Source organism: Eptatretus burgeri, chromosome 15 (genome assembly GCF_056783735.1).
Source record: "Eptatretus burgeri isolate ZD-2024b chromosome 15, Ebu_testis_v1, whole genome shotgun sequence".
Classification (NCBI taxonomy): domain Eukaryota; kingdom Metazoa; phylum Chordata; class Myxini; order Myxiniformes; family Myxinidae; genus Eptatretus; species Eptatretus burgeri.
The window spans coordinates 54,379,950-54,393,603 of record NC_140975.1 but is presented as its reverse complement, the minus strand read 5'-3'; the positions used below and the strand labels follow the sequence as shown (position 1 = coordinate 54,393,603).

The 13,654-nt window shown below is 43.0% G+C and overlaps 1 protein-coding gene across 1 annotated transcript in view; it reads left to right on the top strand.

Moving 5' to 3' along the window:
- Positions 1 to 13,654, top strand: part of LOC147012194 (solute carrier family 22 member 6-like) — a 91,709-nt gene that overhangs the window by 23,831 nt on the left and 54,224 nt on the right. The window contains exon 4 of the mRNA XM_085856021.1: positions 7,059 to 7,227. Within this exon, the coding sequence (XP_085712147.1) occupies positions 7,059 to 7,227 (169 nt within the window). The remainder of the gene's footprint in view (positions 1 to 7,058; positions 7,228 to 13,654) is intronic.

Genomic DNA, 13,654 nt, shown 5'->3' with positions numbered 1-13,654 from the left:
GATTTTCCAAAGACTCGGAGAGATCATTGATGAAAACCAGAAAAAGAACAGGGCCCAGAATGCTACCTTGAGGAACTCCAGCCTGGACAGGAAGAGGGGATGGAAGAACTCCATTTAGGGCCACACGTTGGCGGCGACAGGAGAGGAAGTCTGCGAGCCATGAGTGGAGATGGCCTTTGATACCATAGGAAGAGAGTTTGGTCAGCAGGGCAGGGTGCCAGACTGAGTCAAAAAGCACGTGATATGTCTCGGGATATGGTTCTGATTTCATGTCTGGCATTGAGTACCTCCATCCATTGTTGGGAGAGCAGAAGCATCAAATCCAGGGTAGAGTGACCTGGTCTGAATCCAAATTGATGATCGGAAATCAGGTCATTGGAGAAGAGGAAGGATTTAATGTCTGAAGCGATGATGGATTCCATAACCTTGCTGATGATAGGGAGAAGGCTGATTGGTCTGTAATTTCTATCTGTGAGCAGGATATCTGTCTGTGAGCATGTCTAGCAGGATATTTCAAAAAGTTGTCCACGGATTATGACAAAACTTAGTGAATGAGTTGGGTAAGTGACAGGAACAAGCTATGGTCAGGATGTTGGCTATGGTCGGGATGTTGGCTATGGTCGGGATGTTGGCTATGGTCAGGATGTTGGCTATGGTCGGGATGCAGATCCAGCCTCGTATCAGTGGGACAGAAAGCATAAACTCTTCATCCCGGCAGAGGTAAGCACTGCACCGAGTGCCGTTCTCATTGCATGTGTGTCAGTGCATTGCCTTTTTGTGAAGCAGCACGACGTTGTCTTCCTTCCTTGAGGCCATTACAATGGACAGGTCGATTCACACAGCAGATAATATCTGAAAGTAACTTTTCTAACTTTGCAGCCCTTTTAAAAGAAATAAAATGTTCCATGCATGTCGCAATCAAATTTACCATGGTAAAATCGTTTCTGAACTATTCTTGGCACTGCGTGTGACACCTTTGTAAAGGGGCTGTCACACCTTGACGATTTACCCAACCTATGACGATTTATGAAAAATTTGCCTAATACGCTGGCACACGTCTAATATGTTATGGGTAGGTTTTGTATACGTTAAGAGCACGCTGAAAAACACTGCCATAAGTCGTTGTACGCTGGCTTTAATCATTGAACTTTGTGGTTTTTCTCAAATTTTCGTCTGCTTAAAATTTTACGACGTACTCGGCGTTTGGCTCACACGTTCCGCTACGCTGGCCATAAGGTTTAGGCACGTTATGCGATCGTTGACACGTTATTTATATGTTACTCATATGTGGAAACACGTTGAGGTAACATTTGCATACCCGAAACTTATTCATAAACTCTAGGTAATGTTTTATAAGCACGCTACACGAACGTTGTTCACAGCTCGCAACACGCTACTAGAAAGTTTCTCACACATCAAAACACGTCAAAGTAATGTTTAGGGAACCCGTGACTTATTTATAATATATGAGTAATGTGCTTGGGAATTAGTTGTCGAGCATGTCCTACGAACAAATACGTATGCAGACGTATTTGACCTCTTCAGGACGACCACAGAACTTACTGAACGCGTTTCTAACAAACAGCTGATGTAGAATGATGTATTCATTCGCAGCGATTAGGGGAATTGGTATATAAAAAGGGCCTTCGCAGGAGGAACCCGTCTTTTTTTTAGACTTCGTGGTGAGTACATGTCCATGTCATTCCGAGAGATGGAGGATACGGCAAGGCTGAGACGACAATACCAACCTGTCCTCGAACATCAACATGACCTCATCGAGTTGACACTGCACCAGTTGCATGCCAATAGAGCCGGGAGAAGAAGACGTGAACGGAGGAGAAGGAACTGGGTCAGACCATGGATCGGGAGGCGACGCCATGACGGCATATATGGCCAGCTCATGGTGGAACTCGGAACGAGGACCAAGCATCCTTCACCAACTTCCTGCGAATGCCCCCAGCGATATTCGACGATCTGCTCGCCAGAGTGGGTCCAAGGATAACCAAGCATTATTATGAAATCATTTCAATAGTCCAGTGGAAGCGATTTAACTCGTTCAATGGAAACGATTTGAATTGCCGAGCACCAGCGTGAAAAAACAATAGGCGAGTGACAGCCGTTTATTAAAATAGTTTAGTAGCAGTCAATGGATAACAAACGTCACGTAATCGTAAACGATGCGCTCCCACGTTATGCATGCGCTAGACTATCGTTGGGCATAGGCTGTGGACGCCTAAAACACGATAAGCAATCGTTGGTATAACTATTCTATAAGTTATCGAAGCGTTCTGTGTTCATTACTAGTACATTAAGCATTTGTCAAAGTTGTTTTTAATAATTTCAATCGTAAAACAAAGAAATATTTCATCTTCGGAATGGGGAAAAAAAATTAGCCCTTTCAGAACATCGAACAATGGTGCAAAGTATTCTCCTATTCTTTGACGCAATGAGGATCCATCATCCCCCACAGCCTCCACATCACGCTCACATACTACTACTGACAGACATACAGCTACTACCAATGCTACTAACACCACTACAACTACTACTACTACTACTATTATTACTGTCACGCACACCTACTCCTAGTAATAGTACTGCTACTATTGATACTACCGGCGTTCACATCCACTCACCATGGAGTCTGGAACAATGATGGGTTTTTATTGTGAAGCCCATTTGTACATATCAATTCTCCTATGTTACTCAAAGGTTAGAAGCACGTTTCACTTAGGTTTAAAACATGCTACTCATAGGTTAAACGCACGTTACTCTTACGTTCATAGCACGCCAGTCATTGGTTCAAGGACAGTTATACATAGTTTCAATGCACGTTACTCATAGTTTCCAAGCACGTTAAACATAGGCTAAGCTGATGCTACTCATTTGTTCAAAGCACGTTACTCATCGGATAGAAATTTGGTTTCAAGTATGTTGGCCATTACCTTGACATGCTTCTACTTATGAGTAACCTACAAGTAACGTGTGTTCGCCGTGTTTAAACGATCGCGGAACGTGCTCGGAACAGATGCCAACGCATGCGAAACGTGTGAGCCTTACGTCGAGTACGTCTTAAAATTTTCAGCATGCTTGAAATTTCACGACGTATCAAACGGACTAGGTAATATGCCAGCATACTTCAATGATTTCTAGCATACTCTAAACGTATACACAACTTACCTGTAGCGTATTTGACGTGTGCCTAGCGTTGTAAACATATTTTTCATAGAATGGCATATGCTGGCAAAATCGTCAAGGTGTGACTGCGATGTTGACACTTCAAATTCTCAGGCAGTTTTGATTTCAATCGGCGTCCGGCAAGTTCTTAACTGGCTACGCCACGAGTTCGCCGGCGATACGTATAGTGCGCAAAGGGTAAGTTAAACTCTCGTTTGTCATAGGTTTTGAACGCCGACCACAAGGTAAGCATTCGTTGGTAAAAGTTATGTATAACACAATGAAACGTTCTGTGCCCGTTACTAATATGTTATGCAAATAACCAACACGTTATGAATATGCCAAAAACTTAAAAAAAAAAACATCAAAATTTCAGCGTACGCCAACGTTTTACATACATTTTTATACGTTGCCATTGCTGCCTAAAACGTCAAGGTGTGACAGGGCCCTAAGAGAAATGAACATAAATGACCAATTACTGTTTCAAAAGCAACACTTCAGAAAATATGAGTGCATCTGATGTTGAGCGTTTCATAATACTTTTGTTACGACGTGTATCATGATAATTAATCGTAAACATGATTGTCCTCAAGAAATACTTTAAAATGATATGCCCATGGATAATTGACTAGAGACACGCTTGGGACCTTAATTCCAGGAAGAAATCCCACGTGCTGGAGAGGACATTTTACAATATATTTGGTCCCAAGATTAGTCATACAAATACACTGATGAAACATTCAGCGCTGTAGCAAGTTTAATTTTCCCTCATTTTGACATCCCTTGTATTACTCTGGAAGGGATAGAAGAGAACAATCCATCTCCTGACTTCATTCTATGCCATCAGACTTGAAGAATCTTCAGAGAACATCACCATTTCTCAAAAGTGGCACTATGCAAGTAAATATCAACACCAGCCTTGGTATTTGCTTCGGATTTAATACTCTTACAAGAAAAAAGAACTAGAGTGAAGTGAGAAAAGCTGAGCCTGTTGGGAAAAGTGGGACAAGATCCACTCCCACCCCTCCCCATGCCCCCCCCCAACCCAACCCTGTATTATCTCCTTGGTATGTTCAATATACTTTTCCAACTTTGAAGAAATTGAATAAGACCAATCATGAAAGGGTTCTTTTGTATGATTAATCAATCCAGTCTGATGTCGGACAGTTTACATTTCCAAGATAGCTGAGAATTTATCTCTGACATCTTATCATAGACACCAGTTTCAATCCTTTTGAAGAAAGAACAACAAATTGTTGATTGAATTATCCTTTCAGAATAAAAAGATAATTTGTTTTGGAACAAAAGGCTTTCCACCAAGCTACTGCATGCCATTACTAAGAAGTCGAACAGAATCTCCAGACAATATAAAATCAAATGGGAAAAATTGGGAGTGGCAGGATGATTCAGTTGGTAGCATGCTCGCAGTCCGCCAGCAGGGTGTACTGCATCTGAGAGCACATCGTCATTCCAATGTGAACAGAGCCGTTTGCCATGACTGCATTTACAGTTCCCTGTACAAGTATTAATCCCCCCTCCCCTCCAAAGTTTTCACATTTTGATGCCACCTGAGCTTATTTCATGATTGTTTCAAATCAAACTTAATATATAGTCTTCACAAACGACTCCAAAGTGATGAAGTTAAAAAAATTCAGATAAAATGTGAATAAGTGAGATTAACAGAAAATCAGATGATTCTCAGGTGCATAAATATTCGAACCCTTTGCCGAATGAACCCGACATCACTTTAGGAGCAAATTTCAAATTATTTGTTTGAAACATTATGTAATAAGTGTAATATATTTCACCTGCATTTAATCTGTGGATTAATTTTAAAATTAAGCTTGCCTGATTATCCAAAGAGTTGTAAGGTGCAACTCACTTGGTCAACCAACAAGGCAAACATGAAGACCAAGGAGCTTTCCAACGAAGTGAGACAAAGTGGTGGAGAAGCACCGTTCAGGAGAGGGTTATAGGAAGATTTCAAAGTCACTTATTATCCCTTTGAGTACGGTGAAATCCATCATTAAGAAGTGGAAGATGTATCATACCACCCAGACTGTACCCAAATCAGATCGCTCATCTGAACTCGGCAACCAGACAAGCAGGAAACTGGTTTGTGATATCACTGTGATTCTAACATTGCCGTTGAAAGATCTGCAAGGCTCTATGTCCAAGATGGGGGTCAGTGTTCATCAATCAACAATCACCCATTTCCTTCACAATGCTGTCCTCTGGAAAGGTGGCAAGAAAGAAGCCATTCCTCAAAAAGACACATCTTAAAGCTCGTATGGAGTTTGTGAAAAAGCATATTAATGATACTGCAGGCATGTGGAGAAACGTTAATTTTTCTCAAATGAGACAAAGATTCAACTTTTTGGTCTGAATTCACTGCATTACACCTTGTCCAAGCCTAACACTGCACATCATGCAGTCAACACCATCCCATGCAGTCAAGCATGGTGGTGGCAGCATCATGTTATGGAGCTGCTTTTCATCAGCAGGGACTGGCAAGCTTGTCAGGATAGAAGGGACAATGGATGGTGTAAAGTACAGGAGAATGCTTGATGAAAACCTGCTTGAATCAGCCATGAATCTGAAACTAGGTACGAAATTCACATTTCATCAAGACAATGATCCGAAGCACAAAGCTAAAGCTACAATGGAGTGGCTGAATAATAATAAAATAAATGTTCTTGAGTGGCCCAGTCAAAGTCCTGACTTGAACCCAATTTAACATTTATGTCAAGACTTGAAGATTGAAGTCCATCGACGATCCCCATCAAACTTGGCAGAACTAGAGCAATTTTCACGAGAAGATTTCACCATCTCACTGTACAAAGCTGGTACAGACCTTCCCTAAAAAACTCATCGCAGTCATTGCTACAAAAGGTGATTCCACCAAGTACTGACCTAAGGGGCTGAATACTTTAACAACCAGTGAATTTTGATTTGTACATGTTTTTTTTACAGGTATTCCTGACATGTAACCTCCTTCAACTACAACAGTGTTTCCTTTAATCTCTTCAGTTATGACTTACAAATAAAAAAGTTCAGTTGGAAAAATTGTTTCTCCATAATTCATAATTCATCTTAATGTGGCATGATTGGTAGGTGGTGAATACTTTTGCAGGACACTGTAGATGGTGGACATTAAGGATCCAACCGCAGCTTTCAAAAAGAGTAGGCCATTGTGGTACGAGTGTGCTTGCCAAAACTGCTTCATGATAGCTGCATTGCCAGTTACATTAATAGCAGGAGAGGATATGGTACAGACTTGAGGGGCTAATAATTCTCTCCTCGTGTCTGTTGCTTTGTAGTTCGATAAAATTTTAATTATTGTGTGGAATAGTCGTAAGCATCGACCGGCCAGTATGAAATAGAGCAGCCCACAACCCACAACATTTTCACCCCTCACAGGGCACTGTCAAAGAGGTCCAAAACCATGACAGGAACCTGTAATTTTCCCACGTTACCAGTATGATTATGGGACTGTCAGAAATTGGCTCAAAAACACATAGAGATCTGCAGTTTAATCTTTATTTAATCCCCCCATCAGATGAAATGGTCAACCCCAATCCCATGCATGCTTGCCTTCCACATGGAATCTGAAGAATAATGTCTCTGTCCTGCATGTAAAATATGTACAAGATGACTGTAAAATAAAATAGCCTCCTAAAGGCATACTTTTTCAAAAAATAAGGTACTATGGCATTTGTATTGGACTCGAAACAGGAGGAACCGACTTAACATCCCAAAGAAATGTCATCGTGATTAATGAAGCAACATTACTGATGGCACTTTTGGTACCAACAGGAACCCGACTCATTACCAGTGGGCAAACTCACTGTTTGTGAATAACAGTAACGATTTCATTTCAGGTTTGGAATGGATGAGCAAGAAGAACCGGGTCCTATATTCCATGACCTCAGGGTTCACCTATACGACGGGGCAGATAGTTCTTGCTGGAATCGCTTACGCCATTCGAGACTGGCGTTACCTCCAGATCACTGTTTCAGCCCCGTATTTCCTTATCAGCCTCATTGCAATGTATGATTACAATCAAAAAGACTACAACACATACTATAGTGATTATGATTTTTACAGCAATGCTAATATTGTTTTTTTTTTAATCAATTGTTTCCCTGTGATCATTTTGAGCCATCTATTGTTTAGGCACATCCGTGTGGTGGAATTTTGTTCATCCCACCTCCACCCACTCCATACATGATGCTGCTTCCCTCTATGCTCCCCCTTACATATATATATATATATATATATATATATATATATATATATATATATATATATATATATATATATATATATATATATTTTAACCACTGACTCAATGACTTACTCATACAAATGTTTAGTACTTTCTAGGTGGGATAGAAAGCAAAAATGTTGCCAATGCTGCAACTCAAATCCACTATCCCAGGAAATATCGCAAAAACGTCAGAAAATGTCCGTAAATTAAAGTATCCACGAATACGTCGGCCAGTGCAGACAAGCTCTCCACATGGTGCATCACGTGACCCAAGACAATGGAGCTTTCACTCAAACTGGTTGCGAGGCAATGTTAACACACTCATATTTCATAATATTTGCCTAATTTCCATTATAAATTACTATTGCTGAAAACATATAAATGAAGAGCCCATTCGATTCACCAATTCTTGATTTACTTCATCTAATATATAAAGCTCATTTTAACCACTCACTGACTCACATTAATGTTTGCAACCTTCCAGGCGACGTAGAAAGCTGAAATTTCATGTGCTGACAGACATTGCTTGGAGAGGGTGGTGTGAGGGGAGGGGATGCAGAAAGGACTGGCATGAAGTGGAGTGTTCCGCTGAAGAGGAGGACATGTAGGAGTGGGGTGGTTGGAAGGACACGGGCTTGTGGGAGATGTGGAGGAGGTAACTGACACAGAGGTATTTGACAATGTAAAAGAACATGGAGATTTGATTGTTGTGTGCAGACAACCTCTGCAAACCGGACTTCTGAAGGCACACATGTTTAACCTTCTGAGATAAATATCATGGGATGGATGGAAGGTGTTGTTGTTGAAGGCACGAAGAAAGGTCAGGCTGCAGGAACCAGAGGATGGATTACAAAAGACCAGGCTTTTCGTTGAGAAACAAATTTGCAAATTTGCTTGTGAAGAAGAAGAATACGAACAACTTATTGTGATGAAGAAGAATTTGCCACGTGCTGTTGCCACAAAAATTTATGGAATTGAAGCATTTTAATACATTTTCAAAAGCTTTTAAAGGAAGAAGTGTTTTCTTCAATGAAGATATTGAGAAAATGAAAGGAGGAAAAGGATATGTACAGGAAGTACAGGTGGAAGGCAGAATAAGATCATGTCCCATTGAAAGAGATTTTGGGGTTTTAAATATTTTTTTTGAAGTGAGGGGGGATAGGATAGCGTTGAAAAGACACAGAAAGGATCAATTTTTGGGGAAAAAAAGAGAGAAACATGATGACAGGACAACCTCAAAATCAAGAAGATTAAGCTCTGGCTATTCAAGAAGGCCAAGGCTATATGAAAAAAAAATCTATCTATAATTCCAGCAATCTCTGTGTGTGTGTGTCTGTCTGTATGTGTGCCTGCGACCGCTGTTTCTCGACAACCACCAGTCCAATCCAATTGAAACTTGCCAGGTATATTGCTGGGGACCTGAATATGTGCCTTTTCAAGGTTTGATATTAATCGGACAAGCGGTTCCCAAATTACGGCCATTCATTTGCCAACCAATGACAGGACACGGTGCTATGACGTCACAATTCTTTTTTTTTTCTTCTTTTTTGCACGATTTCGTCACAATGCTTCTTCTACTTCGTTTGATATGACGTCACAATTGACACTGGGGACCTGAGTATGTGCCTTTTCAAGATTTGATATAATTCTTGGACTGCTCACACATACGGGCACGCACGTACGGGCCCGCGAGAGCGAAGGAATGGCCTGTGTGGTTGTTGTTTCTGGCACGCTGTTTGAAAGTTATTATTTTTTTTAATTATTATTATTTTTTGCATGTACGGCCACGCACCTACGGGCATGCACTAGTCAATCTATAATTCCAGCAATCTCTGTGTCTGTCTGTATGTGTGTGTGTTTGCGACCACCGTTTCTCAAAAACCACTGGTCCGATCAAATTGAAACTTGCCAGGAATATCGTCGGGGACCTGATGATGTGCCTTTTCAAGGTTTGATATTAATCGGACAAGCGGATCCCAAGTTCCGGCCATTTATCTGTCAACCAATGACAGGACACGGCGCTCTGACGTCACGAATGACGTCACAATTATTCTTCTTTTATTTATTTATTTTTAATTTTTTTTGCACGATTGACGTCACAATTCTTCTTATTCTTCGTTTGATATGACGTCACAATTGACGTCACGATTCTTCTTGTTCTTCGTTTCATATGACGTCACAATTGACATTGGGGACCTGAGTATGTGCCTTTTCAAGGTTTGATATCGTTCTTCATCCGTTTCAGCTGTTTCCCAAGTGTTTCCCAGGTTATGGCCATTTATGATACAGTTGGTCTGATATAATTGAAACAATGCCCCAATCCAGTCGTTGTTTACGAGAGCGAAGGAATGAAGCTGCACCTACGGGCATGCACTAGTTCAACAAATAGACAAGTTATCACAGAAAATTTTCGATGAAAATACAAACACCACACAGAGATGAAAATGTAACACAAAAACACGACGCATCCAGTTCGGAAAACTTAACTTTGATTCAAGTGAAAAGAGCAGCCATGGAACTGACCTACACGTGGACAAACCCCGAACCAGAAGTACCTTCGAGGTGGGGTAGAAAGCTGAAATTTTGGATACTGATACAAGCAGAAGCCAATGTCCCAGGAATAATCACAAAACAATATCAAAAATCAGAAAATGTCCAAAAACGAAAATATCTGTGATTAAATGTCAGCCAGTGCAGCCTGGCTCCATATATATGTGTGTGTATATATATATATATATATATATATATATATATATATATATATATATATATATATATATATATATATATATATATATATATATATATTGTTGTGGTTGTGAGGGTAGATGGAAGGACTTATAGGGAATTTAGCATTGTGTAGAGTTGTGTGGTCCATGGTCGAGTAGAAAGCATCTTGATGGAGCTAAGTTAGGGAATCTGTGACCTTAAGTGAGCATGGATTCACTGCATAATGGGGTGTGGCGCTGGCGGGACCTGTGCAGGAGGACGAAAGTCCGAGTCTTCAGATCTTTGGTGCTTCCAGTCTTGCTCAATGGATGTGAGACTTGGACTCTGACCAAGGATCTGAGATGGAGACTTAATTCCTTTGGTACCAGGTCTCTTCAGAGAATCCTTGGCTATCACTGGTCGGACTTTGTGTCCAACGAGCGGTTGCTGAGAGAGACTCAAATGAGATTTGTTACCTGCATAGTCCGTGAGCGTCAGCTGCGGCTGTATGGACATGTGGCTCGTTTTATTGACGCTGATCCTGCTCACCAGATTCTCTCAGTGAGGGAGTATCGTGAGTGGAGGAAGTCTATGGGCCAACCACGTGCCTCATGGTTGCAGCAGGTTGATCAGCATCTCAAGGAGATGGGGATGGACCAAGCATCTGCCTGGGGGATGGCCAGACGGAGGCCCCTGGAGTACCGGCGGAAAGTGGATGCAGCGATGCGCTGCTCTGGTGCATGGTCCCATTCCTGACCTGACCTGAGCTTAAGTGTTATGTGTTACCACACGAGGGGTGGTGCTGTGTTAATTGGCTTCGGGAGTGAGAACAAGTTCCCCAGTACGTGATTGCCCTCTATGATTTTCCCTATGTTTTTTATATTGCAAGCCAGGAAGTAAAGCTGGGAAATGCATCCCTGAAACGACAACAAACAGGAGAAGCCCTACATTCCTGTGTTTGGGGGTGAGCAGGCCACACTCCGGAGGTAGAGGAGATAGAGCGCAGAGGGGAGAGAGAGCATGGAGGGGAGGCTGGTGCATTGCACATGTGGATTGTGAAAGGCTTCCATCTGGATAGGATGGGAGTTCAGCAGAGGACACACATGAAGTTGGTGTGAGGACCGCACGAGGCAGGTGGCACATTTGGGAAGTGGAAGGCTGACATGTTTTGAGCCTTCGTGTGAAAAGCTGCTTGCAATGGGGAAAACACGGTTCGTATGCTTAAACAATGTGTAAGCACACTCCGTCTGTATGTGTGTATGTCTGAATGTCTGTATGTGTGTATATGTGTGTATATATATATATATATATATATATATATATATATATATATATATATATATATATATATATATATATATATATATATATATATATATATATATATATATATATATATAGTTGCGGTTCTCGGAACCACATACATCCAACAGATAGTGGTCCCAAGACAGTTATTCCATTATTATACGTGTAGATAGTCCCTTCCCTTTTGTCTCGCGAGGCAACAGGGCGTGCATTGTGATGATCTTAGCTACGTTTGCTTACATCATTTCTTCTTCTTTTCTGATTATTCCTTGGGTAAATCTGAGCCACCTGCACCCTTCGCTGTGAGATGGGTCCTCGTGGAGGCCAGTGCGTGTGGCGCCACTGCGGGGAAACGATGACGCGCGAGCATTAACAGTGCAGAGCTCCGTTCCCAAGTGAGCCCTCAACCCAACATGTGCGGCGAGTCATTCAGTGCGCTTGGCAGTTCGGGATTATCGACTCGAGCTTCCGATGATCTGGGGAAGATTGTCGGTTGCATTAAAAAGGCAAATGAATGAATATGTCATAAGAGGCTGCACGAATGGTGTTTTTCACAACACAGGAAACACAGCCAGCACTACGCCTACACTGAACAAAATGCGTACGGAGGCCGATAAAGGCGACTCCACGCCACGTTGGGTGAGATGCAAGTGTGCGAAGTAAAAGTGGCGCGTTCATTTTCAACCAAATATCTGATACATATTGGTGTTCGCCCCGCGCACACGCTAGCAGAGTCGTGAGGACGTGAGCGCTGGCCACGTGCGTAATGGTGGAACCACGTGCACTGTAAGGAATGTGTTCGAAGGCAGACGCGTACGCAACTCGTTACTTTGTTATCGTACAAGCAGGGCACGAATGCACCACTCGCGAATTTGTATCGTATTTCCTCAATATCTGACACATATCGGTGTTCGCCCCACGCACACACTCGCAGAACCGGGCGAACGCAAGCAGTGACCACGTGGGTCATGGCAGATGCACGCGTACTGCGCGAAACGTGCATGGATTTAGCCATAACATCGTACCTTCGGCCCTCGCTGGCAGCAGCGGATTCCTCACGGATGGTGAACGTCTTCTCGTCGAGCAGGGGAATGTTGTACAGTGTGGGTCACGTTGGCACACGCGGAGCAAGCACATTGATCAGCACTGGTCAGATACCCAAGCAGGCAGGCGTGACACTTGGGCGGTTCCCAGGGCACAGCCTGGGGGATTTTGCAGGACAATTCGCGCGCCAAGTTGAGTGTGGGCGATTCGTTTCATGTCGTAGGGTCGGAGCGGAATATTTTCGCTGTCTGAGATGACCTTGCCGAATACGGAGTGTTGCAGTTTCCGGCCAAAGTTAGCAGACCGCGTGAGGGGTCGGGGCCAATCAGAGCGCCCAATTCAGGTGATGACGCTTTGTTTCGGGGTGGCCCCCCGCCCCGCGCTGCAAGTCCTATAAAGGTTGGAGCGGTCCCTCCGCCTTTCTCTCGCTCTCTCACTTGCCTTCGTCTCTCTGCGCGACATCGCCATGATGTGCCTCCTTCTGCCTGGACTCCGCCACCTCGTCTCCGCACACACTATGTTGACCCCACCCGCCTACCTGGTCCCACCTACCACTCCATCCACACACTTTGGTCTCCGCCTCTTCTCCACTCAAGCCCCTCCTTCACGAACACGGTCTCCACATGCACTGCTGAAGCCAGGGACGACGCGCCACCTGTCGGGTACCGCACCATGGAGCACCCCCCTCCCCCCCCCCCCCCCGAAATGTATTGGTGGCGTGTTCGTGCAATCAAGTACAAAGGTACCGAGATCGTCACCTCAACTCCATCCCTTATTGTTTCAATACTTTCTCTTCATCGGGTTTTCTGTGTCTATGTGTGTGTCCTGGCACCTGTTTGCTTAAGTAAGACTGCAGAAGATCGTTATTGTTATCATTATTATTGTTATCATTTTTGCGTTAAGTCTGCTCTGTGTCCCCTTTTGTAGGTTGCCCGTAAATAAATCATTATTCGGAATATTCCCACCTCGTTTTGTGGTTTCTTTCATTGATCCAGCATGGTCCGAATCCTAGCTTAGCCAGGACTTTATTCCCAACGATCTGTTCCTTTTAGCCGGTACATCCTTGGCAGTGTTGCTCGGCTGCATCCGATCCGGTAGAGTGATCCGGTTCGGACAAGCCGTACCGAGGGCGTGTTCCCCGGGAATTAA